The sequence below is a fragment of the Aquila chrysaetos genome, chromosome 8 (genome assembly GCF_900496995.4).
Source record: "Aquila chrysaetos chrysaetos chromosome 8, bAquChr1.4, whole genome shotgun sequence".
Classification (NCBI taxonomy): domain Eukaryota; kingdom Metazoa; phylum Chordata; class Aves; order Accipitriformes; family Accipitridae; genus Aquila; species Aquila chrysaetos.
In genome coordinates this window covers 4,436,660-4,464,659 of record NC_044011.1, presented here as the reverse complement: position 1 = coordinate 4,464,659, position 28,000 = coordinate 4,436,660, and the positions used below count along the sequence as shown (strand labels likewise).

General features: G+C 46.7%; 2 protein-coding genes across 13 annotated transcripts in view; both read left to right on the top strand.

The window, feature by feature from the left end:
• Positions 1-19: 19 nt before the first annotated feature.
• METTL2A (methyltransferase like 2A) lies at positions 20-26,894 on the top strand. 8 transcript variants are annotated; one of them, XR_005933044.1, is made up of 10 exons: positions 20-340; positions 2,212-2,303; positions 6,287-6,648; positions 8,017-8,066; positions 8,546-8,606; positions 9,772-9,911; positions 10,769-10,875; positions 11,061-11,126; positions 12,491-12,774; positions 26,805-26,894. XR_005933044.1 is itself a non-coding variant. In XM_030022749.2 (9 exons), exons 1-9 carry the CDS (start codon positions 252-254, stop codon positions 12,640-12,642), a joined length of 1,119 nt encoding a protein of 372 aa, XP_029878609.1. In that variant the 5' UTR covers positions 20-251; the 3' UTR covers positions 12,643-19,667. The 8 variants fall into 8 exon arrangements, 1 of the variants encoding a protein (XP_029878609.1); XR_005933043.1 differs by lacking the exon at positions 26,805-26,894 and adding an exon at positions 18,236-19,667; XR_005933042.1 differs by lacking the exon at positions 26,805-26,894 and adding an exon at positions 17,055-19,667.
• The window catches only part of TLK2 (tousled like kinase 2), a 44,138-nt gene continuing 40,738 nt past the window's right edge, over positions 24,601-28,000 (top strand). For 2 of the 5 annotated variants that reach the window (XM_030022569.2, XM_041125535.1), the window contains exon 1: positions 26,808-26,893. In XM_030022569.2, the coding sequence (XP_029878429.1) occupies positions 26,813-26,893 (81 nt within the window). In that variant the 5' untranslated portion in view covers positions 26,808-26,812. Of the gene's footprint in view, positions 24,668-26,801; positions 26,894-28,000 lie in introns of those variants that run through there. The other 3 variants (XM_030022564.2, XM_030022570.2, XM_030022562.2) reach the window with 3 other exon arrangements.

Sequence of the window (28,000 nt, the reverse complement as noted above, 5' to 3'; positions counted from 1 at the left end):
ATGAGAAATAAAAGCCAGGAAAAGCGTTTTTGCCGCCGTGGTGGCCGTTTCCCGCCCAAAGCGGACGCCGCCGTTGCGGCCGTTCCTCTGAGGTAACGGCCGTCCCTTCCCGCTCCCGCCGCGCGCTTCCCGCCTCCGCCCCCCCGCCACGTGACAACGGCGTCCCTCACGTGACCGCCACCGCCCGCCTAGTCCTCTTTCGGGTCGGACGGCGAGACCGTGCTTCCGGTTCCGGTGGCGCTCGGCCCATCATGGCGGCGCCCAGAGAGGCGCCGGAGCCGCGGCTCTTCGGGAGGCGCTTCCTCACCGACCCCGCCCGCCTCTTCCAGCACAACGCCTGGTGAGGGCGGCCGCCTCCTCCTCCTCGCCCTGTCTGTGCCCGCTCCGGATCCCCGGCCCTTTGCTGCCCGCTGCGGAGAGGCCCGGGGGGCCGGCCGGGGCGCTGCTGCCCTGCGGTGCCTCTCCGCGCCCGGCCGCGGGGGCTTGGGGGGGGGGAATTAGCCGGGGATGGGCTCGTCCCCGCCGCCCCGGTAGTCTGTGGTCAGGTGCTGGATAACGGGGTTCTCGGCGGCCGGGGCGGGTCAGCCCCCAGCTGCCCCGCTCCGCTTCACGGGGGCCCGGCCGCAGACATCGTTCGCGCTCCCCTCCCAGCGCGCTGGACCGGCGCCCGGGCTGGCCTCTGAAGCGCCCACCGGGGCGCGGAGCGGGGCCGGGGGAGCTGTGGGTCCCGAACTGGAGGCCCGACAGCGAGGGGGGCCTGGGGCGGGGGCCCGGCACCCCCGGGGCTGGGACGCTGCCAGGGTGGCAGGCGGTGGCGGGAGGGCTTGGAGGGGCGGGAGGACCCTGCCCTTATCGGCCGGTGCGACGGGGTGTTAATCCCCGAGGGGTCCTGAGCCTTCCTCGGCTCCTCCCGAAGCAGTTGGGATTCCTCTGGCTCCCTTGATGTTTCAGGAGTATGCGTTGTTTTGCTTTGTAGCAATTGTTTCATTGCTGTAGTTAAAGTTAAATTATTCGCTCTCAGAAATCTATAACCCTTCTCCATCTGTATACATTAGTGACTAATGTATAAATTGAAGAAAGATCATTTCACCCATCTGCTGCTGCAAGATGCTGTAACAGTGTGAGGTCGTGCTAGGTGTTAGCTTGGAACAGGAGGTCTTTGGTTGGAGAAAGCTGTTGTTTTAAGATATGTTTAGCACCCAAATTCTCAAATTTGCTGGGAACTGAAGGTATTTTGCATTTTTTAAGTAAATATGTCCACATCTGGTCTCTGGCTGCTATACCCTGTTAAGAATTGGGTATGTTTAATTTGTAATAAAGTAATACATGCATGCATCAGCTTGTCATTCATTTTGGGACTATACTAACCAAAGGTATATTACAAAAGCATATCCTCAACAGTATTTTCCTGCAGAAACTCCTAGTAATCTAGTTTTTCACACACTTGACATTTAAGTCTTTGTTTTGTGAGTTAATGTCAAAAGACTAATTCCTCCTGAGGCCAGAATAGTGCTTCTTGGTCCTTGTATTCTGCTTTTCATTCACTTGTTTTAATGAAAAAAGGTCAAGTGAATCACTTTAATGAGTACACAACTCTGTATGCACATTTAAGTTATTAATACTTATTAATGCTTTAAAGCTTCCTGCATATTTTTCTCACAATTGGATTTAATATTAATGTAACACTTCACCTTCCAAATAACCCTACTGCCTTTTTTGTTTTAACTTGGGAAGGAAAGTGTAGTTTTCTAAGACAGATACATCAGATGTTGATGACGTGCTTGAGTGAAAGCATGCAAGCGTCTACCTGTCTGTCACCTGTGCAGGAACAAATGCTTTTCGCTGCATGAAAAGGAATTGCAGTTCCTCTCCAATGAGGCCTGTTTGTGCTGAGTGCCCTCGTGGTTTTGTTGAAAGGATTTATTTCCTCTAAACTTGGCTGAGCATCAAATAGGGAAAAGGATTAGGGGACAGATTTGGTGTCTCTTGGGATCCATTCCAGTTACATCTTTTGTAGTGCTACGAGTGCAGTTCATTCAGAACCGGGAACTGTAAGTGCTTATAGCTGTTGTACTGCTGCTGAGCTAGAGTTAGAGACTGTGGAAAAGCTCCACATCTGTCCGTTTGGAGGGCTATCTAGACCTTTCTCTTTTCTCTCTGTCTTTGCCCTACCATTCTCAGCTGAGTAGTTCATCTTATTTTTCACAACAGGGATAATGTGGAATGGTCAGAAGACCAGGAAGCCAGTGCCAGGAGTAAAGTTCAAGAGAACAGCTCACAGCTATTGCCACAAGATAAACAAGGTACTTTTGGATAGTCTTCTAATGCTAAGTCTTGCCTCGTGCATACGAGAGCGGAACAGTCTGGCCAGAGCTACATGTGCATCATCATTTATTCCTCCCTTCCCCCCTCTCCCGAATCATTCAAAATACATTACCTAGTTGTTGATAATGAAAAATGGAGGAGGAGGAATCTTTCTGCTCTTAATTTACCTCTCTGGCTTTTCCACCTTCTCCAGTGACTCATCCTACTGCAACAGAAATGGTCTTGGTTGGGAGGAGTCATCTTGGGTTGAGCTTCTTTGTTCATGTTGTGTATGTTTAAATACTTGTTAGTGTTCCTTGTCAACAAACTTCTTTCAGTGTAGAACAACAGCCTTATTTAGTCTTATTTTCTCTGCTTGCTTTTGCTCTCTAAAGCTTAACTTCTAACAGGCAATCTTCTGTTTGCTTGCATGCTGTGGAGCTATCCCTAATGCAAGCTTGGTTTTTCTCTTAAGGCGGTCTAATAAAGTAGTGTCCATCTTCATCTCTACCAGGTTAACAAACAGCATGATAATGATTAAATCAGAAGTGAAGAAAAATTATTTTATCCCGATTGAAGAGTTATCAGAGAGGCAGAAGAGGGATTCCAAAGCTCTTATTTCCTCAGACTTGGCTTAAAGGAAATTTATACATCCAAAATGCAAAGCTTACCTGAATCTGAATCAAACTAAAGGTGCACAGCTGTATAGTCAAGTAATATGGTTAAAGCTGTTCTGAGTTGGTTAATAATGCGTCTTTCCTCCAGACCTGTTAGATATCCAGTCCCTTAAATGATGGTGAAATGGCTTCCTGTTCTTTTGTATGATAAGAGACTTGTTTGATGATGATCTTGTTATACCCTGCCGAGCTCTAGGATGGATCTGCTCCTTTTGTTCAAATTAAATTGACTGTGTCATCTGTAAGGCGATGCTGAACACTACTGGAGCTATTGAGACACTTCCCATATAGCTTCCAGTTGTGTTCACAATAGCAAATTTAATTATACCAAAGAGCAACCCTCCTAATTTCTTGGATTCCCAGAAATATCCAGCAGTTTCTATTGTGATGCCCATTGTGTCGAGTTCATTTTAAAATCTGGTTAACATTAAAGGATGCTGTCTGTCATGCTTTGAGAACCTATATACAACTATGAAATTGTGGAACAATTTGCTGTTAGAGCAGTTTGTCAGGTCTTCATGATGTATTTCCCACACTGAACAATGGAGGCCAGTCAAATTTTGATGGTTGCTATTCAGTGGGAAGCGTGTGGAGACAATGGGATGGCTGAAATGTAGGGAAGCTAGCCCAGCCAGATGTGCCTGAAGGGTCTAGTATTTTGAGAATCAGTAATGTCCAAGCAGGAGAACAAAGGCAGGCTATTGGTCATTATGGCTGTATTATTCTGTGGACTTCTTGGGGCTGTCAGAATTTGTTCTGAAGAAGGAGAGAAGTTCTATGGGGTATGTCGAAGATGTGTCTCCTGGCTGGGAACAAAGAAAGAAGTGGAAGAGTTTTTTGGTTTCCTTTTGAGGCTTCATAATTAGCCCCCATGCAATTCGGGGGGTCCCTGGTTCTCTTCCTGTCTTTTGTGAACAGTTAACTTTTGTTTGCCTTTCTTCTGCAATGTGAAAGGGTGAGTATGGGCTTGGCTTTGGGGGTGTCCTTACAAAGACGAGCAGAAAAGTCAGGAGTCCTTATCAAGAAAGTCTCTGGAGAAATCTGGCTTGCACGCTGATGTCCCCATGAGCTAATGCCACAAAAAGGATCTTGAAGCAAGTATTATATGAACTTTACTGGCATAAGTTGTGCAGGAAGTCAGACTGAAAAGTTAATGTGGTCTTTTTTTGCTTTAAATCTGTTTCTTGCATGATCTTTGTCAGCTGGCCCTTGATTTCTTGCATTTATATTGTTACTGATCCTTTATTCCAGTGCTTTGAAAACACTAGGCTATGAGGTAAATGAGCTTTAAATAAAGCTTCCACACATGTGGGTTGGAGTATAACAGCTGTTCAATAGCATCCACCAGAATTTCACAGTAATTTAACACATGAAGAGCACAATGTCTTGTTCAGTGTTATACTGTGGAAAAAATGTGGGTAATCCAAAATGGCTAGGCTGGAATTTTGCCCCAGCACCTCAGGTAAGCATCCCATTACAGTCAGGCTGTCATGGGATGGTTAGGGACCAGCAGGAATCAGGACTTTGTATTTCTGTGAGGTCAAAGAGCATTTCCAGCCCCAGCAGCCTTGCATATCCCTACTAGTACATGGAAGAAGTGACAATTCAGGAAGGAGTGTGCCAGGGTATGAATCAATAACGCTTCTTCCTCTGACATTAGCAGTCATTGAGTTCTCCTGCGCAAAAAGTAAACTAACTTGACCCTGCTTACTTTGAGCTACAGTGAGATCATGGCACAAACTTACTGCTCTAGTCTAATATCAGACATTAAAATTTCTTTCGGCTTGGGGTTTAAGGACAAGGCTTCTTAAAAGGACAAAAACCTTGTAGCTGAGGTAAAGAGATTATTTTTATATATAGCTCTTTGTGCTTCAGGGATAGATCCTACTAAAAATATACATACGACTGACTTCTGGTTCTTTGTTAAAGCCATTTTTCTCTATATTTGGCTGAAGCTACATATTTTTCCAGGTGTTCTTGGTTTATTTTACTCTCTCCCTTCAGATATCTTGTAAATACTTGTATGCTTTTCAGAAAGACTAATAAATAAACTGCAGTTGAGATAATAATACTAATCTCCAATTTTAAGATGCCTGTTTTTTCTCTTAACCCTACTCTTAGTGGATGTTGGAGAGAGGTTATCCATTCTTACATGCAGTCGTCATCTTTAATTGTGGGAGAATCATTTGCATTCAGTAATGCACTTGTTGCTCTGCAAAGATGGCTAAGCAGTTGCATGTTATTGAAATGCAGTTGGGATCTCTGGCCATGGATGTTAATGCATCTAGGTGATTACAAGCATAGGATGCTATAACTAGCTCTTATTGCCCAGGACAGAGAACTCATCACATTGATGAGAATTCAGAAGCCAGTTCCCATGGAAAAAATAGTTCCTCTAGTACTGTACTTGATCTGAAGTCTGTGAAGGTGTGTGGAAAGAATTCTGTGAGTGACTTGAATTTCATTAGATCACAGCTTTGTAAGAGTTCTTCCAGCCTTCTGTAATACTCATCTTGCTACTGGAATGTATCCACTTGGTGTGAAAATGATAACGCTTGCTGCTAAAGTTAATTCTTATCATCTTTAATCTATCCACCTTAGCTCTCCACTGTTACTTTAATGACAGCAGTCATTTCTGTTGATTCCCCTCTTTTGTTTTAATTTCAGAAATGTGTGATGCTGTAACATGCACAGAACTATGGAAAACAAAGTGCTGTAGGCTGGACTCTAGCACTATTTGTGTAAAACATGCCATCCTGTAATCTTGGAGTATTGCGCAAATACTAATTGAGCTTTCTGCCAGGCCTGTATAGCTGACTAATTTTTCTGTTTCTCCATCTGAAAAAAGGGGTAGTGTACAGGAGCTCTTCAGCTCCAGGCAGCTGTCATAGAATTCCTTAGAAGTTCTAAGTGCTTGACTGAGTGTCATGAGGCTCCAAATGAATCGTTCCAGTGAATTGAACAAGTTAGTGTTAGAGATGGAAGTAAAACCTGGATTTCTTCATTCCAGTCTCCTTCAAAGAGGCCTTTTCTGTTGCCAGCTTCCTTTAAATCCTACCAGGAGACAGACAGTTTCCTCTTCTATGTCTTCCCTTTTTTAGTCCTACCAAAGTGACTGTGAGGAGGCAGGCTGAGTGTTTATGTGGGATGCCACAATTTAAATAAAGGTGATTTTCAATCAATAACCTTACTTTTTAGAGCAGATTGCTGAATAGATGTCTGCAGTGATCCCTCACTGTCTGAACTGATTAAACTCTGAGACCTTCTGTTTTGACTGCTGGTGATGTTTTTGTTTGTGTTCACAGAGGAATATGAGGTGAATGCTAAGAGGTACTGGGATGAGTTTTATAAAATCCACGAAAATGGCTTCTTCAAGGACAGGCACTGGCTGTTCACTGAATTTCCTGAGCTGGCACCTAACAGGAACCCAAGTCAAAACGGGGATTCTGTGCATGAATTTAGTAACAAAGACGACTCCAACAATGAAGGGCTGGGAAGCTGTGAAAATGGACATTGTTCATTGGAAACCAGGGCAGAGAATCAATTAAACCTTATAAAAAGCACACCTAAGATCTGCACAGAGGAACTGGCTACACAGAAGTACAGTGAGCTGAATCAAAGTGATGGAGATTACCCAGGATCATCTGCATCTTACCGTATATTGGAGGTAATAGCTGTAAAACATAGTCACACATCAGACAGTCCCTTGTATCAGTGTTAGTGTGACTGGGACATAAACATATATATCATTGGCAAACAGCAAGTGAATGGGATGATTGCTTTAAGTCAGTAAAATGAAAAAAACAGAGCGCAGCTTAAAACTCATTTAAATCTGTTGGGATTCTTTTGGTTCAGACTCTGAATTGGCAGAGCACAAGGACCATAAGAAGTTTCCGAGTTTAAAAGACAAACTGTTACTATCAGATGTTGAAACAAGCATTTAAAAGTCATCTTTTGAAGAAGCTGATTCTTTTACTTGTCTGTATAAAGCTTTCCCTTGTCATTTATGTTTTGCATGTTTGTGCTGATTCTTCCTTGCCTTGGGAGGTGTGAAGCAAAACAACGAAAGCAAGAATGTAAAGATGCTGTTTGGTTTGTTCCTTATGGCCCATGTAATAATGGGGAATCTAAGACTGATAACATGGTTTGTCCCAGAAAAGTCTGTAGGACTTCTAAATAAGAGACTCCTGATAGCTGGTAATGACCTTTTGCTCTGCCACCTCTAGTTTGTTCACTGTAGATATCACTGTTTTTGTTGAATGCTTCATGTTCTTTGGAAGTTCCGCCCTTCCAGGGAGAGTTAATATGACCTGTCTTTTTGATTTTTTTATTTAATCTGAGGCTTTGAGACTTCCACAGACTTTGATGTTCTTGGTTCATTGTGGCTTTCCTGTCTCACCTGAGTACTTTCAGTAATATCTGTCACTGCAAGCCATCAGTGGTGTTTTCTGCTCCGTCTGTTTCAATTTTACTGATTCCTTAAACGTTTAGAGGCAAATTCCCCAAACCCAGTTGTGTGAGCCATCTTCAAATGGGAACAAGTAGAAGGAATAATAAGGCAGAATCATTGTAGGCCTAGTTGTAACTTGAGGAAGAGCCATCTAGTGAAGGAGACTCTGAAACAGCAGGGTGTAATTACAGTAAAGCAAACTTCCTTCTCCATTGCTCTGATTTTCAATGGAAGTGAATGCAACTAATCCGTGGCCTTTGCCAATGCTTCAGTGACTCATAGTGGTTGTTATGCTTGGGATTCCAGCAATAACAGTTTTCAAGAGAGTAACAATATATAGCTTGTTAGTAAGATTTCTACGAGAACTGGCTTAGTGGTTTCCCACAAATGCTTATATGTAAGCCTGCTCTTCAGAGCTCAACGTATTCAGATCTCGCAGTGAGATTTGCAAATGGTCACTGCTACGCTCAGTTGTTACTCATGAGTTGCTCTTTGTTCCATGGCTGTAGAGAGATGATTTGAAATTAGCTGCATAGGACATGCTGAAGAAATTATTTTAACTATGTGTACATCTACTTTGTGCAGGTTGGCTGTGGTGCTGGAAATACAGTCTTCCCAATTTTACAAACCAACAAGTAAGTAGTTCTCAGTAGGTTTTTACCTGCATGATATACCAACCTCTGAAAAACAATTGGAAACGTGTTGCACTTGTTCTTAGTTTAGACAATCTTAGAGAAAGGCCAGGTGCAAATGGTGCCTTTGCCTTCTGCAACTTCAAATGATTGTGATTAGAGCTTAGGCATCTTTGGTCTTAGAATGCAACCAGTGAAACATGATGTGAGTTTACATGTCTCATTCTGAAAGCATTTTCATACAGGCCTTAGTTTCTCTCCTTTTCCAGAAGGAAAAGTAAGCAGTCAGTTCTGTATGAGAATAGCTGAGGCATAAAGAAGCAATGTGGTCCACAGATTTTCACACAAGGCATTATTGACAGAGATAGACTAAAGCCCAGGATTTCTGGCTCCCAGTTCTGTGCTCTGTGCATTTGAGACACTTCTTAATTCCTGTGGAGCACCTTTATATAAATGATGATAGTTTCTTTTATTTATTTCAGTGACCCAGGCCTTTTTGTTTACTGCTGTGATTTTTCTACAACAGCTGTGGATCTTGTCCAGGTAAACCCAATGGTGACTTATGAAGGTAGGAAGTACATGGTGCCAATTGCACATTAACACAAATGTATCACAGCTGCCACTGGTTGTCTAGTGGTGTTTTCAGCTTGCTTTTTTTAGCTAGCCCTGATGCTGACCCTTGTACTGGTAAATCATGAAAATGAGCCATCAAAGATTGTAGAAATGAGGGAAGTTGGAGTTCTCAAAATGTCACATTGGCAGCGGACAAGTCAGCCAGATTTTCTTTCCCCTGTGGTTGTCAGTACTTTTCTAAATCCAGCGCTCTTTTAGCTGAGTAACTGCTGAACCTTGAAAACATTCAGGCTATTTTCTAACAGGAACTGAAGCTGGTTTTGGTTTGTGTGTGCGTTACTGTCACTGCAGTTCTGGGAACGTGGTCTGATTGCTTCTGCACAGACAGCTGAGGAGGGATACTGTTGTCTGTGGACCAGGAGGCTGGCATTTAGTCAAAGGACAAATACTGCTAACAAATTTCAGGTCAGAACAGAACTGAGAATATATGAAGTATCAAATGTAATCAGTCACTTCATGAGATGGGGAGCACAGCAGCAGAGGCAGCATGCCATTTCATCCTCTTAAGGTGACACAAGCATTGTTCATAGAGGCTACTGCAATCCATAGCAGCAGCTTTAGAAAAACATGCAACTTCCTTTAGAAGTCTAAATGTGATTTTTAAGAGCGTGACTTTAGGCAGCCAGATTTGATTTTGGGGGTATAGGGAGTAGTCTGCTTGTAGTTGAATACTTATTTCAGTGATGCAGAGCAGGGCCCTGATGCTCTCACTTTTGTAAAGATTTCCAGCTTAACGGTGTAAATCCCTCACTTTTTACCACTACTAGTGGAAAATCTGACCTTAAAATTGCAGTAATCCCTCAATCCAATTTTGGGGTTTTGGCAGTGCTGATTGAATGTAACAAGTCCAAAGCTCTTTGTAAATCTCCCATGTGTACTTATTTTTCACATTTCACCCCTGTTCCTTGTCTGACCAAGGAATCTATCTGACCCCATCTGTCTTAGTCCAGTGAGGCTGAACCAGATCTCTGGACATACCACTTTATTATGTGGAAGTTAAAATGCTCCCATGTTCAGATAATACTGAGATCAGGGTCTGCTGCTAATGCTCTATTTCCTCTCCCCTTAAATACAGAACAATGCAGAATATGATTCTTCTCGCTGCTTTGCTTTTGTCCATGACCTGTGCAATGACCAAAGTCCTTTCCCAATGCCAGACAAGAGTCTTGACGTTGTTATTCTTATCTTTGTCCTCTCAGCGATTCTCCCAGAGAAGTAAGTTTTAATAATTCCTTCTGGTTGCAGAAGATAATGCATATAGAGCTGGAGTTCTTTAATAGTAGGTCCCCTCATATCTGGTTGCAGAAGATAATGCATATAGAGTTGGAGTTCTTTAATAGTAGGTCCCCTCATATCAAGGAAAATTAAAGTTCATTCTGTGTCTCGTCCAGTTTTCCCTTAAGCCTCTGAAAAGGAAATTCGCAGGTACTTTCTGTTGTAACAAATTCTGGCATAGGATAGGTTTGATTTTGAAGTGCTAAGTGGCTATAGACGACGTCTTGCTGCGGTCACAGTTGCTCACCTGTTCTGAACCCCAGCCACACTGAGCACTCAGCACCCATTTGTGGAAAGTATGCTGCTAGATTTTAAGGCTCAAAGGCTGGATGAATTTCTCATATGGGAGGTGGCAAGAAGGGAGGGGCCAGGTTCAGAAAACAGTTAAGAAAAGTGCTGTGATCTTAGTGTGACAGTGTATTACAACCTGCACTGGTCTCTCTTTTTTGTTCCCTTTGGTTTTATTTCACAGCATTTTTCTTCAAGTTCACTTACTGTTTTACAGAAACCAGTGGAAATACTCCTGTAATTAGTCAGAGAGTGCAGTTAATCCCTGCTGCGGCAGGCTAAGTTATCATTGTAGGAAAAAAAGCAGAATCAGGGAGTGTCAGAAATAAGGCAGCCAAATAAAATCAACCCACCTAAGTCAGAGTGCTCAGAAAAGTGCTAGCTTTTGGTAGCTCTTTATATGAAGTTGAAACTTGAGTGAAACTTTATACCTTTTTTTGGAAAGTAGGCTAAGGAAACAAGCAACATTTTGCAGAATGTTGAATACTGCTGTTTTGTTCTTTCCTCAGGATGCAATGCATCGTTAATAGACTGAGTCGCCTTCTGAAACCAGGAGGCATGATTTTGTTACGAGATTATGGCCGTTACGATCTGGCCCAGCTTCGGTTTAAGAAAGGTATTTTCTTTTCCCCTGAGGAGTCTTGCCAGATCACTAATAGACGATGCTGCTTTGGAGTTTAGGAGGCAGCTCATTAATTCCCCTTAAGCACAGTGTGTGCTGGGAGAAGTGCCTCTTGTTGGATGGCAGTTGTTGATTTTTAAATGATAGCTGGTAACTGTTTAAATCCCTCTTTCCCTTAGGTCAATGTCTGTCTGATAACTTCTATGTGAGAGGTGATGGCACCAGAGTCTACTTCTTCACACAAGGTAGGAGGCTAGAAAACATCCCTCTGACTCTCCTCACCTCTTTTTGTCCCCGTGCCCTCAAGTTTTGCCACTAGATCTTTCCAGCCTGTCTTTCTTGGAGCAGTGTGAAATGTTAAGAGTTTCCCAATTGCACAGGGATCTGGGCTTGTCACTTGCTGATGCGAATATGGCGTGGTGAATTCCTTAGTGGAAAATCCTTTTAGAGAAAGACTAGTGTGTTTGCTACACTGGTAGGGGTGGGATTGGAGGACCTCTCCTTGAACCTTGTTGCCTGCGGAGGATGGAGTGAGATGGACACCACTTGAAGGAACTTCTGTTAACTTTACTGTTCTCCTACAAGGATATAAGAAGGGCGTGGTTCAGCATAGAGCTGAGGCAGCCTCTCCAGTTCTGCTGCTGCTTGGTGTTCGGCAGGGGTTGTATTCTCCCTGCCTATCACCATTTGTACCTCCAGTCATTTGCACCACAGGCCCCTCTGCATGGTCAGTTTTAGAGCAGTGGCACAACTGCAATGAATTATTCCCTTCCCCACCGCACAGGTCTTGTTTGTCACAACAAAATTAATGTTTAATGCGTGTTTGGCAAACGCTTCACTATGGCAAGCATCTGATAAAATGCACAAGCTGGGACCTGTTAGCCCTTTTCTACAGAAACTCCATACAAATCACGTGCTCCCAGGCTGCAGTTGAACAAGCTCTCTGCTGCTCAGCTGGGCTCGGTCTGGCTTGCCCACGGCCAGTGTACTGGGGCACTATGATACTTATTTGCTTGGTCAGGAATACCTGCCAGCGTAAGTGTTGCAGCCTCGAGGGCTCTTAGTGCTTTGATTGGGCCCCAGCAGGGTGTGGTTTTTTAAGGATTTTTTTCCCAAACTTAACCTTAATGAATCCCATTCCCCTCCAGCCTATACAGCACAGATCTTACTGCCACCATTTAAAAGCGTAGGTCTGATCCCGTTCTTTGCTCTTGCAGAGTCTGAAATTCCTCTGGAGAGAGGGGGGAGGGGGAAGGAATGGATCTGTCCATACTTGCCAGAAGATGCTCCCTTTATCAGTTACTAGAGGCGGTACCCATGCCTGAAACTGCTGCTGTTTTCTTTTTGTCAAGACTCTGTAATTCTAGTTGTACTCCAAATAATTCTTTCCTTCCTTGGTAGAAAGTAAACTCAAGGGAAGCTAGAGAAACTGTGACCTTAATCCCCCCATAGTACAGTAGTTAAGTCCTGTCTGATCTTTACATTTCCCTGCCAGAGAGAGACTGAGTTTCTTCTGGCCCATCTCTCAACATAGTTTAGCCCTCAGTGTGAGCAGGTATCAGTTAAATGGAAGCTATGGCATCCTCACTCTCCTTTTCTCTGCTTCCAGATGAATTAGATGATCTCTTCACAACAGCTGGGCTGGAGAAAATCCAGAATCTGGTTGATCGGCGATTGCAAGTGAACCGTGGGAAACAAATGACGATGTATCGAGTATGGATCCAGTGCAAATACCGCAAGCCTGCCACCCCTCAGCTGTGAGGAAACGGGGCATGCTTTTTGGGGTTGAGCCTTTTCATGGCCATGTGCAGTGTCTCCTGGTGAAGTGTGGTTTTACGGAGTTCAGCGCACACAGGACCTCAGTGCCTTTTACGATGCCTAGCATCACTTCAAGTGAGTTTTGCTAAGGACGAATGCTCTAAGAGGAGACCAAGCAGTATTTCAGATATCTTGCTACTGGTCTGAGTTTTTTAAATTATTTGTGGTTTTAACAACTTAAGAAACGGTCATGCTGTCTTACAGCAGCTGAGCAAGTTGAATAGTGAGTTACTCTTACTCTGGATTTCCACATGAAACAGAAGGAGTGCTTTGACCTTGCCTCTGTGTTGTGTACACTTGTCTTGGGAGCAAAAACCATACAAAGGGTAAATCTGCTGTTCTCTGCAACTGTTCACTAGGCCTAATATGAATCCCTTAGCCAGCTTATCTCATCCAGCTCTCTTCTAGTCGTTCAGGTTTGTGCAAATCCACAAGTTAAAATACATTGATAGAGGGCAGGAACTGAGAGCATGCTAGTTTCTCTGTGCCAGCTTCCCCATGTATGCTTCATGGTGTGCAGTAACCTGTGGAGAAAGAAGATTATGCTGCCTTGCCCTCACTGTCCACAAGGATGTTCATCTAGGGAGCTAGCACGCTATGGCTCAGGTGCTGTAAATTCCTATCAGGCAGGCTTCAGGTTTTCAAAGATTTGGGGCTGATGCCAGTTTTGGGGCACCTCCAGAGTGCAGAGTATCACAAGACCAGGTTTTATGCAGAATCACCTGCTTTTTCTGCTTGAACAGTGAGAAACTGTTCTTGCTGGCTGCAGCCGCCAGGTCACAAACTGCAGTGCCCTGTCATGGTGGTGTGCTAAACCCAAGTAGACAAGACACCTGTCTTTGATAAGAAATCTGAATAATGTCTACTACTCTTGTTTAATTTCTTAGATGAAGCCAACATTGTGGCTTTCTGAAGGTATTTCCCCACCTTTGACAGCAAATATCTTTTATCTCAGCTTGTTTTCTTTTGTTATTTTTAGGGTGTGGTACAACACATATTAGAATAAATTTTGTGGTAATGCTTTTCAATGCTGGTTTGATTAATATAAATTAGGCTTCCACAGAAACTCACATGCTTCTGCACGCCTGATCTGAAGGGTTTGGGCCACCATTAGGTAACTACAGTTTTTTGCCTCTTCTGTTATCATGAGTCTCACTAGTGCCTGCTCTCGTCTGTCAAGAAGGGAAAGCCTTGGCTGATATCTCCTGCCTTGTTTTAGTTCATGAAGTAACAAGGTCTATTGTGTGTGCACCGCTGGCTGAAGAGCAGTTCATGCTACACGAAGCATGTATATTTTGTTAGCTAGACACTTGTAGCTTACAGTTGCCTAAGAATAACTGTCAACTATAGAGACATGTAGGTTATGAAATAACTGCTGTCTTGAAACAGAGGAGAAAGGGTAAAAAGATGAGGAAATGTCATTGCTATCTTTGGAGAGTCTGCAGGAGTCCTGGAGAGTCAAACAGGAGCACCCTGATTTGTAAAGTGTTGGAAGGGGCTGTAGCAATACTCTCTGCTGGGCATGTGGCAGCATGATCAGTTCATAACTTCCACGTCACTGTGTCACCCTGCAGGTATTAGTATGTCTGCTACCCAAAGGCTTCTGGGTGAGGGCATTTCAGCCATTCCTGTGGAATAGTGACCCAGCAAATCCATTCACACCACAAAGGCAGGCTGCAGTGCTGGGGCAGGAATGGAAATGCACCATTGCTTTTTTTTATATATCTAGCTCTCTTAAATAATGTTGAAAGGGAATCAAATAACTGGGAAAAGAATTCTTGTTCAATTTGTTGTACTATATTTTCTAAAGGGCTAAGAGACTTCCCAGCATCTGCAAATGAAATAGGAGGAGATAAGGCTTCTTTATTTCTAAGCACATTTGGCTTCTGCCAGGCACAAGCCTGACCCAACCCAGAAGCTGTACAGCTGCTGCTACATTTTGATGCTAAACCTACAAAGTTCCCTAGCAAGGTTGGTTCCTGAGGAAAGGTCAAGGCAAAATACATCTCAAGGCCGCTGGGAGCTGAGCAAGCTCATGTCTCCTCATCTTTATTGAGGCAAAGAGTCAGCTTAGCAAAAAAAGTCCTGTGAGTGTTCAACATGACGTGACTCATGTAACCAGCTCTGTCGCTTTCAGTGAAAGACCTCCCATGTGTTACTGGTGCCTTAGGCAATTCCCTGGGGTCCTTTCCCTCTTGGTCCCTGGAGGGAGACCTCCTCCTGGGATAGCTTTATCTCCCTGGAAGAAAAATTATTGACTGGGGTAAACAAGCAGCATAATTAGTGTGAATTAAAGTAATTTGAAAAATGCTGTATTAATCATCCAAAGGCTTGTAAGCAGTGCAGGAGAATATGTTTTTAATTATAAACATGATTTATTTAAACTTGATGGACTCCCCTTTAAATTTAAACTCCTGAATGGGAGAAGATGAAGGCTAGTAATTTATTTGTTTCTACTTTCAAGGCTACATCCCAGTTGCCTGCCTGGTTTTGACTTGGGCTTCATGCAAAAACTTGCAGCCCCATGAGCCTGCAGCCATTGAAGTGGCTCTATGCCTTTCTTAATGCTCTTCATTCTGCAGGGGTATTTAAGCAATCACTGAACATGAACCATGCTGGGCAGACATGCTTTTGTTTCCAGTCCTGTTGGTGGTGTTCAGAAAGCAACAAGTTAATGGCCTTGAATTGAGCCAGGCCTCCTACAGACAGATACTGTCTGAGCTTCCTTCATTAATCTCCGCCAGCTCCCATTCTCTCTGAAGCTACTGCTCTCCTGCGACTCCAGGCCTTGCCTCCCACACAGCTCTGCTCAGGTACCTTGGTCCTGACTTGCAGCCGCTTCTGCCATTCCCACCTTGGGCCTGCTGAGCAGGCTGGGTTGCACAATGGCTTTCTAGCATGTTCAAAGGAAATCTCCAAATTGACTTTTACTATATTGAAAAGCCAGGTTAAGTGCTTTTTTTTTTTTTTTTTTTTCCCCTCTTCCTTTTTAGCAGTGTAACATTAGCTTTAAAGCCATTCTGAACATATCTGCTCTGGTTTTGTTCCCAGCATTCCAGTCTTGTGGTCTGTGGCTGACAGACAATGCCAACGTAGCTTGTTGAACCTCCCAAGCAGAAGAGATGATTTCATAGCTCTTCAGAGGCGCTGCCCCTGCGATTCTGGAGCCAGACATTGTTACACTTCGGAAAGTCTGGTCCTGGCTCTTGCCAGAGGATGGTGGATTTCCTTGGAGGTTCGTAGATTGTTGTGGCTGGAAGGAAACTTTATCACCAACTATTCTGACCCTTTGCATAACCCTTTCGTGTAGGGATTATGGCATCAAGCCTGTGACTTGGGCTGAGCCAGAACTAGTCCTTCAGAAAGGCTTTCAATCCAGCCATGATGCTGAGGGCTCCAGTGAATGGCAAAGAACCCTTTGCCTCCCCAGGTGCATTGTTCCTCTCACAGCATCCTGATTTCACAAATCGGCTAGAAACTGGGAGGCAGGAAGGGAACAGGGGAGGAAAAGACCACAAGAGGCTGGGGAGTATTTCTGATACCGTCACTTCAAAAATAAATAAATTGTAAGTACCATTGAAAATTGGAGCTTTCTCAGGATCTTCCTGACATCACAGGAAAGTGGGAAACGGCAGTCATCCTTAGTGATTTTTATTGTTACAACAGTAATCATCAAATGCTTCTGACCAGAAGCATGTGAGACCAGACACAATTGTCTTCTCTCCCAAATGCTTTAGCTCCACCTTCTCAGGGTATGTCACCACCATTTCTAATTCTGTAGTTAGTTGTAGAGCTCCAGGATAAATGAAACGTGATTATTTTCAATAAAACAGGTGTGAGCAGAAGGAACCTCCATGTCTGCATGCCAGTGGCTTTTGGCATTGCATTGTAACTAAAGCTGAAAGAGCTTCCTTTTGTCGTTGGCACTGGGATGAGCCCCAGCTGGATTTCCTGCAGGAATCGCAGGCCCAGACTGAACTTAACTGTTTTTCCTGAGCACAAATGAAAGATGCACAGGTTTCAGAGCCTCAAAGTGAGGGTGCGGATGAGGATGAGGCCACAGAGATCAAGTTATTAAGGGATTTGGGGAGCATCCTTCCATCTCTGTAAAGACGGAGGGAAATTGAGTCATGCAGTCTTCTTTGTTCTCCTGATGAGTCAACTGGATCTGATTTGTCAATCAGAGCAGTGCCACCACTTTTGGTTTGGTGTCATATTGGGGAAAATTAGTCCAGAAGAGAAACGCATGATCAGGATCACTGTTGCTATTGTAGCTTGACAGGGGTATGTGCTTGGCACACATCTTTTGCACAGTGTCCATAGGATTCTAACAGTGTTGTCATATATGTTTTCAGGGCAAGACAGAAATTACTAGAAAAGCGAGGAGGAGGGAGGAATTTTTTGGAGGACTCTTCTGCAAAGTGAGATACTCTAGAGGAAAAGGAATTGTCAGCTCTGTGCTTAATCAGCAAAGCTCTGGAGTTTGTGCTTAACTCTTGCTGAAGGCATTAAGTTCCTGTGCGTAAGTGCCTTGCTGAATGGGAGCTTGTATTGCCAAGAAAGTGGGACACAGTGCAGGAAATTACCTGTGTAGGCAACAGTGAGTGCTAATATGAACCATGTAGGATACAGCTACCTTCATTATGGAGAGCACAAGCCAGACCAGGGAACTTGGCTGGAACACAGGCGGGGAGAAGCAAGAGAAGAGCCATGTGTGCCTCTGCTTTTACCTCCTGCCCAAAGGTTGTATGGTATGACAGGAGGTGTCATGCCAATGAAGGCTTTTACTCTTGAAAATATGGTCTTTGACCCACAGTTGGATGAGTGGGAACTGGCTGTGGTTGGAAGGCATTGATGGCAAAGATCGCTAGCAAGTTTAACATGTCAAGACCTGCCTGGAGCTCCCAGATGTTGGTCCATGGCTGTTTCCAGGAAGGAAGAAACATCCTGGTGAGATTTGGACCCTGCTGCTCTAAACTGTGCTCCCTGGTATTGAATAACCCCAAAGAGTCTTCACTGCAAGCGCCAACAGACCCTGTGAACAGCAACTTGATTTTGGGGTGGAGTGCGAGTGTCACTGCTGTATTCAGGTTGTTTTAATGTTTTGTAGTCCAAAGGACCCTTGTAGCTCTTGTATTTTCATGTTATTTGGAGGTTGGGGAGTTCTGGGGGATTGCAGCCAATCCTTTGGCCTATGAAACTTTCTTTCCACTGGTGTGAAGTGAGAAGTTGCTGTTTGCAGTCCCGGGTCGCAGAGGCCAGGCTCAGACCTCTGTGGCGTGTGTGGGGAACACTGGGGGATCTGCTCTACAGCTGTAAGTGGAGAGGTACCCTGCCACCCTTCTCTGGGGCACTGGATGTGGCATTCCTCATTGAAAAAGAAAATTGGCTGATCTCCCCTCAGACTACTTCTTCATCCATGGAACCAAGCATGAGGCATGGTACTGGGTTCCCCTCATCTGGGGAGCACCGCTTAGGCAGGTACACTACGCTACAGTCTTTAATTACACAGCCGCACATTTTTTTCCACATTCAGTGCCAAGGGTGGATGTGAAGAGGTCGATCAAGGTTGCATGGAAAACTAAACCTGGCTTTTCCTCAACTTCAAGTGACTTCTTCCCTACTGAGATGAGCCTTGTTATGAAGGTTGGTATGTATTTACATTCACACAGAGGCTGAATATACTTACAGAAATATGCATGCAGTAACTCTAGCTTTACAATAGGATGTTGATTTAATTTTCCTCTTACACAAATCTCAGAGCAGTTTGTTTAATTGAGGCTTTCAAAAGCCCTGTAAGGTAGGGTGTTATTATGCCCGTTTTATGCAGGAGGAAGAGAAGCAGGGGGCAAATCCTGCCGAGAATAATACCCTCTTGTATTCTAGGAAGCTGGTAGTGAGTGAGGACAGGGAAGGACTTGCTGGCACATAAAGGAGAATCGCATTGTTTCAGGTGTGTGCAGAAGAAAAAACAGTGGATTTTGCTAGTACCGTGTGCTTTGAGGAACACGGACGCGATCACAGAGGTGTTCCTTTCCTACCTGCGAGTCTTCGTTCCCCTCGGCTGGGCCGTAGTGGTTGCGCAGGTCCGGGTTTGCGTGCGCGGCAGGCTGCCTCCTCCGGCAGGCAGGACATGCACTCATGGATGAGGGCACTGAGGTTGTGCTTGGCTCGCTGCATGTGTGGAGGTTGAGGGACCTGGATGCTTTCCTACTGGGTTTGGGTATCAAAGCTTCCCTAATGGGATACCTGAAGGTGTAGACAGAGGGAGGGGCAGGAACAACCTCTGAGATAAACTCCATTGTGTGGGAGGGTGGAGGCTCTCTGAATGGCCTCAGGAAGGAGTCAGGTGATGGCATGTTATCTTTGAGTAGCTGAGATAGGAACTTTCTCCCCTGTAATGAAAATGAGGAAAGACCCTTTTAATGTTCCGAGTGAGGGAAAGGCTGTGCCGGGACCCCTACCCTTATTAGACACTCGAGAATCCACACAAGGGTGAGATGTTTTGAGTGCCCCAAGTCCAGAAAAATCTTCACTTGCAACTTGTGCGTCGTTAGGTACAACAGAATCTGCTCTGCAGACGAGGGTTGGCCTCTTCTGGATGTGATGCCTAGAGGTGAGATCATCCCTCGGTGCTAAAACCTTAAGAAACGTGTAGAGTGCTGAACTCTTGTGGGTTGGTTTTGGTGTTTTTTTCTCAATGGCTGTAAAATTTTTGGATTTGAGATCACTGATGCCAGCTTTTACGTTTTAAAGGCTCAAGCTATTTGATGCTTTTCTCAAGTCCCCAGCTCCCAGTGTCCTGCTATCACTGAGGAATCTCAGCTCTCTTTTTTGTGTATGTGTTATGTCAATACATTTCTAGACCTCATGGCAGTACAGAAATGCTGTAAAAAATGCAGTTAGAGTATTTCACAAGGCAAAGGAAAGTCACCAAAATGCATTAAATAAAAAGAACAGGAGCTCAACTGCTGGTATTTTGTCTTTTCAAAATTCAGGACAGAAGGAACTTGTTACATGCTATGTTAAAATATCTATAAAATCTTACCAAATTTTGGTCAGATCATGGGTTAACAGTGAAGCTGTGATGCGAACGCAGGGGTTTGCCCTTTTTTTGCTAAGCATGCTGTGCTGGCTGGAGGGGAGCTCTCGGAGACTGCTCAAGTCAAATTCAGTGACAAAGAAAATGGCTGCGGCAGCTGAGTAGTTCTTCAAAACATGATAGAAGTGCAATGTGCCAAGGATATTGCTGACATCCAAGGAGACCAATGCAAGAAGATGAGAGCTGCCACGGGGGATGTAATAGGAAGCATTAACACTGGCTGATGGCAGACCTGAAGAGGAGGATGCTGTACGGGAGGAATCTGGCAGAGACGATGGTGTAGGAGGGCTGGCTTGCCCCCATGAATGAGATAATATTTGGTCAGCCGTATACGTACTGCGTTACTCTTAACCATCCCGTCGCCAGCTCTCAAACCAGCTCCTCTAAAAGGACCAGAGCTCAGGGGCTCTGACAAAGTTAATGGAAAAGGGGGATAACAGAATAGTTTTCGAGTGTCACTCAAGTGTGGGCTGGAAGGACGAGTTTTCCTGCATGAGAATTCCTGGAGATCCAAATACTCTCTTCTCTCGCTGGGCCAGAAAGTCAAACATACTGAAACTGTTTACAAACTGAAATACTATGGGGAAAATCAAGTTGAGATTGACAGAATTTTGGTTTCCTAACCTTAAGCATTGTTTTAGTTTTGATGCTTTATAGGCTTTTAGAAGTAGAATCTTAAAAGTTGACATGAGAATTTTTAATTTAATCCAAAATTTTCCTATACAAAATTATTAAATATTTACATATTCCAGCCACTTTGAATTAGAAAACCTTTCCCTGTAAAAACAGAAACTCACAAACTGACCTTTTCTTGTCAGAAGCACATTCCAATAAGTTGGCCTTTCTTATTTAGAAAGCCGAAGTAAAAAGAAAAACCAACAGTCCACCATGTCTCTGCTGAGTCCAAACCCGGGGGATCAGCTCCCGTGGGAGATAACGCTATAAAAAAAGAGTCCAAGTATGCTGTGTCTTATCACTGATAAATATATTTTTACCTTAGAGACCATTGCTGTTCCTGGGAACCCAGTCTAGGATGCACTGGCACAGCACAGTAAGAAGCATTGTACCAGGCTGGGACGGACGGTGCGCCCCTGCTCAAAGTGGTGTCCTGATGGAGGAAAAACCTCCAAGATCACTGACTTACGGGCTCTATCTGCACTTGGAGATCTATCCAGTAAAGTACTTCCTACTGAGGCTATCTGACAAACTTGTCTAAAATCCCCTTGTACCTACGTGACTCTCCACTGACAGCAAGCGGTACCCTTAAAGGCTACTGCAAAATTTCTGCTTGTGGCCAGGAATACAGTTGCAACTTCTTGATTCCTTCCCGCTCTGCACCACAGAAAGACGAGCTGCCATGTCCTGTGTGAGTTGCTATTTTGGCATCTTGGAAAGGAAACTGCAGCTGAAAGCGTTGCTCTGAGCTGCTCTATGGAGGATGAAGGCGGAGAGGACAGTAGTTGAGTTTGCAGCAGAGGAGTAGGGAAGGATGTGACTGTATGGCTAGCCAAGACTAAGAGGAAGGGGTTTGTGAGCACTTGCAGCTTGCTGAAAATCCAAGAGCAGAGCTGAGCCAGTGGAGCCCTTGGACAGCAAGCCACAACAGCTGTCTTCCCAAAGCTCCCCCAAAACATACTGAAGTGGGCATGCTTGAAGGGGATGTGCTCCATCCCTGAAATCACAAGTGAGAAGAGAAACCCTAACCATTTTGCTGAGCGTAGAGGAACATGGGGCAGGGAGAGGGACAAGTCACAAGAGGAGGATAGTGCAACCTCAGCTTATTGGGTTTGTATCAGAAATCATCACGCACTGCTCCAGCCTGACCCTGGCAGAGCCCAGGACCGCAGCCACAGGTCCTGTGTCAAGCCCGTAACTCAGCGGTGCATTGCGGGGTGTCTTTTAGAAAACGTTCCGGTCTGCAGTAAATTCTCCAGGACGCTGTTACCTCCCTGGGCACTTGGTCCTGCCAGAGAAAGAAAGAGAAGGGTCGTTGATCTGTCCGACTTTGGTGAAAATGATAGCGAGCAAAACACTCTTAGGAAATTATAACCCCATGGTCTTTTCTGGTATCCTATGAGAAAAGATTGATGGCAATGTGATCTCTGGCAATGCGATCCCCAGCACTGCGTTCAAGAGGAGGAAGAGCTTCAGCAAGCTCCCTCCAAAAAGCACAGGAGAAATTAGATCAAAGTGACCCCCATCACCCCTAAAACACAAAGACAGGGGGGACAGTGCCATAGATTCAGTGTTACGGCATCTGATTCCTGTCCGATGCTCTGAGAGGGTGAACTGCTCCCTTTAAAGTTGGAGGCACTTCTAGAGGCAGTGGCGGGGGTCCAGAAGAGCTAAGGGGTACTGGAAGTCGGTCCCTTTATTGGGTGTAACAGCTCCCAGATCTTCTCCTCCCTCCACCCAAAATCAACAGAAATGCACACATGAAATTTATACCTCCCTGAACAATGTTAACTGCAAATGGTACTAATTAGCGCTCCCCTAAATGGCTGTGATTAGTTTACCAGCTGATGGAATATTTACTCTAGAATTTTTTTTTTTTTTTAAAAAAAAAAAAAAAAAAAAAAAAACCAACGCAACACAGACACCAAACGCTATTTATTTATTTATTTTACAAATTCCTGCCGCTGGTCGTGCTGAAAATGTGACTCACGGAGTGGGAGCTGAAACTGGAGTGGCTCTTCTACTGAAAAACAGATTAAAGCACAGGAAACACAGCTTGCGAGAACAGGCAGGCGCTTCGAAAGCCATTTGCAACACCAAGTTAACAAATAACGCTGGGCTCTAAGTATGATAAATTAACAATTTTAAAATAATACAACTTCCCCCTCCCCGTCGCCTTGCAAGAGCGGTTTTTCCGTGATGCTCCGCCAGCTCTTCTCCACATCATCGCTTTTGCCAAACTGGTAGGTTCCAGTTCGGTCATAAATTGCTCGATGTCGGACGTGCAGTAAAACGGAGGTGACGGATGTCCCTCGGCTTTCCCTGCCCCGGCGTTTTGGAAGGCGAATCCTTTATAGAGCTCTGGGAACCTCCGCTCCCATCGCTAATCCGCGCCTGCCTCCCCTTGGACAGGCCTGGCCACTTCCTTTCCCAACAAACCTTTTTTTTTTTTTTTTTTTTCTTTTTTTTCTTCCCCCCTCTCCCCTGCTTGTTTGCTTTTCAGAAAGCTGATTCAGCCTTAAAGCCGAGCGGGTTGCAACGCCCGGCAGCAGCGTTTTGCGTTCTGCCCCCGCCGCCTGCGAGAAAGGCGAATAAACTGCCATGTAATCGCTCGTTTGCAGCCAGGATGAGCCCTTATTTTTATTATTTTATATTTTTGGGGGGGGGGGGCTTTTTTTCCTGTCGCGGCAGCCCAGCCTCAGAAAGGCGAAGGTGGACAACGGCTAACGGGGAGCTGCTGGGGGGCCCAGGGTTGCGTTTCACAGGCGATACCCATCTTTGATCAGCCCCAAATGAGGGGGCGAGCGGGGCCGGACCCGTTCCTGGGGGGTTTTGCAGGGGTCCCCAGGGTGAGGGGGTGCTGGGGTGCACCCTCCTTTGGGGGGGGCTGAGGGTGGTTTCGGGAGCCAGGTCAGTCCTGGCTGTGGAAGATGGAGACTGGAGAGGGGGTGAAGAACCGGGGAGGGGTGCATGGGCACGCTGGGGGGGGGGGGGGGGGGGGGGGGGGGGCAAGTCAACCTCTGCTCCCCTGAGGGCAAAATGCCCCCAGGCTTGCCCTGACCCCCCCCCTTGTGCTTACAGCCCCCCCCCCTCTGCCCTGACCCCCACATCTGTCCACACCCCAAGGCTGCATCTGACCCCACCTTATACCTGCTGCCCCCCCCGGACCCCCCCCCAGGCATCCTGACATCATGGTCCATCCTGACCCTCTGCCCTCCCCAAGCGTGCCCTGACCCCCAGGGCCTACTGACCCCCCCCCTTGTACCTGCTGCCCCCCCCCACCCCCGGCCCCTCCCATGGCCCCTCACAGCAGGCCCCGCCCCCTCCCTAGGCCCCGCCCCTGCTGACCTCCCCCCCCACACCACCCCCCCCCCCCCTCCCCGCGCTGACCTGCCCTCCCCGCCCCTCCCCCCCCGCCCTCTCCGCCGCCGTGCAAATCTCGCGAGACGCCGCGCGCTTTCACTAGTGTGTGTGCACCAATCGATCCGGGCCGGGCCGGGCCCAGCGCCGCGGGGAGGGGGCGAGCACCGGCCCCGGCACCTGCCCGCGCCCCGCCGCGCCCCCCCCCCCACGGGAGGCGAAGGGGTCCCCGCAGCCCCGTGGGTCCCGTTCCCCCCCTTCCCCCCCCCCCCAACTCGCTCTCCCCACCTGCCCGGGCGCCGCCGCCCGCCGAGCCCTCCCTCGGGCCTTTGTCCTGCCGGCGAGGCCTTGCGGCTGCCGCCGGCCTGCGCGCACCCCGGCCCGCGCTAGGTTTCTTACGCGAGGCCGAGGATCCGCGGCCTAGCCATCCCTTCTCGCTCCCTCCACACCCGCCCCGTCTACCTTCCCCGCCCCGCAGCCAGCGAGGGGCGAGCCCCCCCACCTTCTTTCCCCCCCACCCTCCCTCCCCTCCGCCCTTCTCCCCCGCGTGGAGCCCGGGTGCCCGCAGCAGCGGCGGCGGCGCCTGGCTCACGAGAGGCCGCGGAGCCGCCCCTGGCCTCCCCCTCCCGCCCGTGCCGCCGCTGCCGCCGCCGCAGCAGGTTCCCTCCCTCCCTCCTCCTCCTCCTCCTCCTCCTCCTCCTCCTCCTCCTCCTCCTGCTCCTGCCCCCGGCGGCGGCGGGATCCGAGCGGTGCCCGGGGAGCGCTCGGCCCGGGCAGGAGGGGAGAGGAACGGCGGGGCGGCGGCAGGAGCAGCAGCGGTAGCAGCGCCAGGTGAGAGAGCCCGGGGGCGGCGGGGGAAGCGCGGGGACCCCCTTCGCCTCCCTCCCCGGCGCCGGGCCCGCCCGAGGCCGCCCTGGGGGCGGCGGGGCCGGGGTTGGGGTTGAGGTTGGGGGGGGGGGGGGGTAAGCCGGGCAGCGACTCCGGGCCGCGGTGGAGGCGGGGGGCGGAGGCTGTTAGACGCTGCCCGACCGCTGGCTGCGGCGGGGCCGGGCCGGGGTCACGGCGGAAGGGCCCGAGGCCTGTGCCCCGAGGCGGCGGGAGCGAGGCCTGGGCCGCGGGTGCCCGCCTCGCCGGGGCACGGTGCAGCGCAGGCCCCGCGGGCTCGCAGGGCGGCCCGACCCGGGTTAGGGGGGTGGGGGGGGGGGGGGGTAAGAGCGGGGCGGGGGTGTGTGTGTGGGGGGGGTCGGCCCGGCCCGGGGGAGCGCGGAGGCTGCGGGCCGGCGGGGGAGGTGAAGGGGTGGGCACGGCCTGTGAATCCCCGGCCTGGGAGTTGAGGCGGTGCTGCCTGGGGTGCCGGGGAGGAGGAGGAGGAGGCAGGCCGAGGCGGTGCAGCAGCTGGCAGCGGGGCAAGGCTGCTCACTCACCGGCTTATTTTCAAACGCGTGCCTCTGTTTCCCCAGTGGGGTGGGAGGGTGGGAGAGAGGTGCTGAAAATCACCCCGGAAAGGAGTCGGGGAGGGCAGGGAGGGAATGCCATCCCCTGCTGGGAGGGATTGGGGGGGGGGTGTCCAGGGCAGTCCCAGGCCCCGGGAGGGAGCTCAGCCCTGCGGTGGGGTGGTGGGGGGCAAAAGGCTCGGGAACTTGTGGCAGTCCCATCCCCAGACCGGCATCCCGGGGTGGGGATGCGATCCCCTCCCGGATGGTCGCCCTGTGCCCCGTAATGGGGGAGAGACCTGGGAGTACTTTAACATCTTTGCGTTCATGGCTTGTCTGTCATTTTCTTCGGTGCACAGATTTCCTGTTTTGAAAACTAGGCTGATAGCTTTGTTGGGGTTTTAAAGCCTGTAGTAGAAATAGGGCTCTCTTATAGCCGCATTTAGTATCCCATTAGTTTTTGAGGCTTGTTAGTGATTTGGGAGAGCAGTTGTAAATGCCCCCGGATGGATTCACTTTGCCCCCTGTAACTTGGATCTGCAGTGTTTGGAGGAAATGGCAGGGACAAAATGGACAGTTAATAAAAGGAACAATTGTATACTGCCTATTCTAGAGGGCACTTGCTGCCCTTCAAGAACTTTCCTCATCGCATATGCTCTTTATACAGCAAATCTTTATCTTCTGTCTCTTTTTTTTTCTACCTTAGTCCAGAAAATGAAACTGGAACAGACATTTCTGGAAATGAACTTGATTGGTGCAGTTGGGAAGATGTGATTCACAGTTATAATGAACATTGAAATTTGTCCCATTTTTTCGCAGTTCAGTATTCGAATTGTATATCTCCTGATTTTTTTACCTGTTTACACAACTATGCTTTTTTTTTTTTTTTTTTAACCCTTCAAATAATGGTATCCGTTGTGTTGGATTGCCAAGAGATACCCCAGGTACATCCAGTGTATAGAAGCAGCTGTTATGCTAGAGGTATCTGATGCTTTACTCCATACAGTAAAAGGTTTAAACGAGCGTTATTTTCTTCTTATAATCCCTTTCTGTGCTTGGAAGAACCAAAGCTGTTGTCAGTGAAATCTGGAGTTCAGGGAGATCTAGTATTTCCAGGATTGGCCAAAAATAAATTATGGGGTAAAGAATGTTGCTTTTTTTTTTCTCCTAGTCATGCAGCACAGATGAAAAGCTCTGAAGCTTTTAGTCATAACACTCTGGTCCCATGTTTTCCTTTTAATAAAGCATCCAGTGGGAGAATGTGGCATAATTGGTTTCTTGGATTTAGAGATCTTGAAATGGCTGGTACAACAGATAGAAAAGGAGACTCTCTAGCAGGGTTATGGTTTAAATACAGTAATATGGTGGCAGAGTCATGTTATTATTGCATGGTAATCTTGCATTTCTCTTGCAAGAAAATGCTTTCTGCATGGTTATGCTGCAGAACAGGGACTTTTGAGTCTCGTCAGTGGCACAGAATATTAAATCTCTCTCCTTTCCTTGCATTGCATAATCTGAGTGTTCTTCTCCCACAGCAGCAGAAATGATGGAAGAATTGCATAGCCTGGACCCACGAAGGCAGGAACTACTGGAGGCCAGGTTCACTGGAGTCGGGGTTGCTAAGGTGAGTATAAGTACCTTTGGTAACAGCCATGACTGCTTATCCATCCTGCGCTGCACTTTGGTTTTTTAATTTCTACATTGATAATTTTGCTTTGCTAGCAGTTTTGTATCAATAGTTGTGTTTTGACCACTAATTTGCTTGCAGTATGTTTAAGAGGAATGAAAATGGGATCTCTATGAGCAGATGTTTTGCTACACAGAAGATTTTGGGTTCCAATTAAGTTCCTGGGAGTTGCTCCATCTTAAGGCAGCATGTACGCCCCCAAAAAAACTGTGACAACTTTGTCTTTGGAAGTGGGAATCTCATCTGTCTCTTCCTTTCTCCAAGAATGCATTTGAGAACTGAATTTGGCCACTTGTTAGATCCAGTTTCAAGTTTACTGTGTTTGATACAGCATGTAACCAGACTTAATATACTCAGGAATTTGTTCAGTTCTTTGTGGGTGCAGTGTGCTAAAATTGTGTACTCGGTCGCATAGAACACACACACAAAAAGTATTTGAAGGTAAGCTCTCCTATATCTGTGATCCACAACCTGCTAGTAAAATCCCATCTTTGTCCTCACGTACAACTTCATAACTGTTCAGTAGCTGCCTTTCTTGAGTAAGGCACTTAAATCATTGTGTGGTTGCTTGATATACTAGCATTAAGCTGTTAGTTCTCCAGATGTTGTTGGTAGTGTTAAATTGATAGTCTCTCTGAGCAATGAAATGGTGGCAGAACTCATCTGAAACTAGGTCAGTGATAAGGAGTTTACTTTTGAGGAAGATACTGAGTTTTGGACAACATCAAGGTAGATGGTAAAACAGCATATCATTGCTAGATAATTTTCAGAAGCCTCTTAGAATTATTTTGAGAAGAAACTTTGTACATGTTGTATTTCTTAGAAAAATTCAAAGCAAATCAGAACTTGAAAAAGGGTTTAGTTTGAGTTCATACTTTTCTCTCTGATCTGTACTTCAGCCAGGACTCAAACAAGGTTAAGTCTTGGAAGGGAGCATTGAGTAAGTAAAATGTTCAGCTGCAAGGTAGTGTAGTGAGGAAGATTTAACACCTGAAGTTGTTAAGGGGTAACAATTTCGGTTACTGAAGTAAGTGTGTGGGGTTT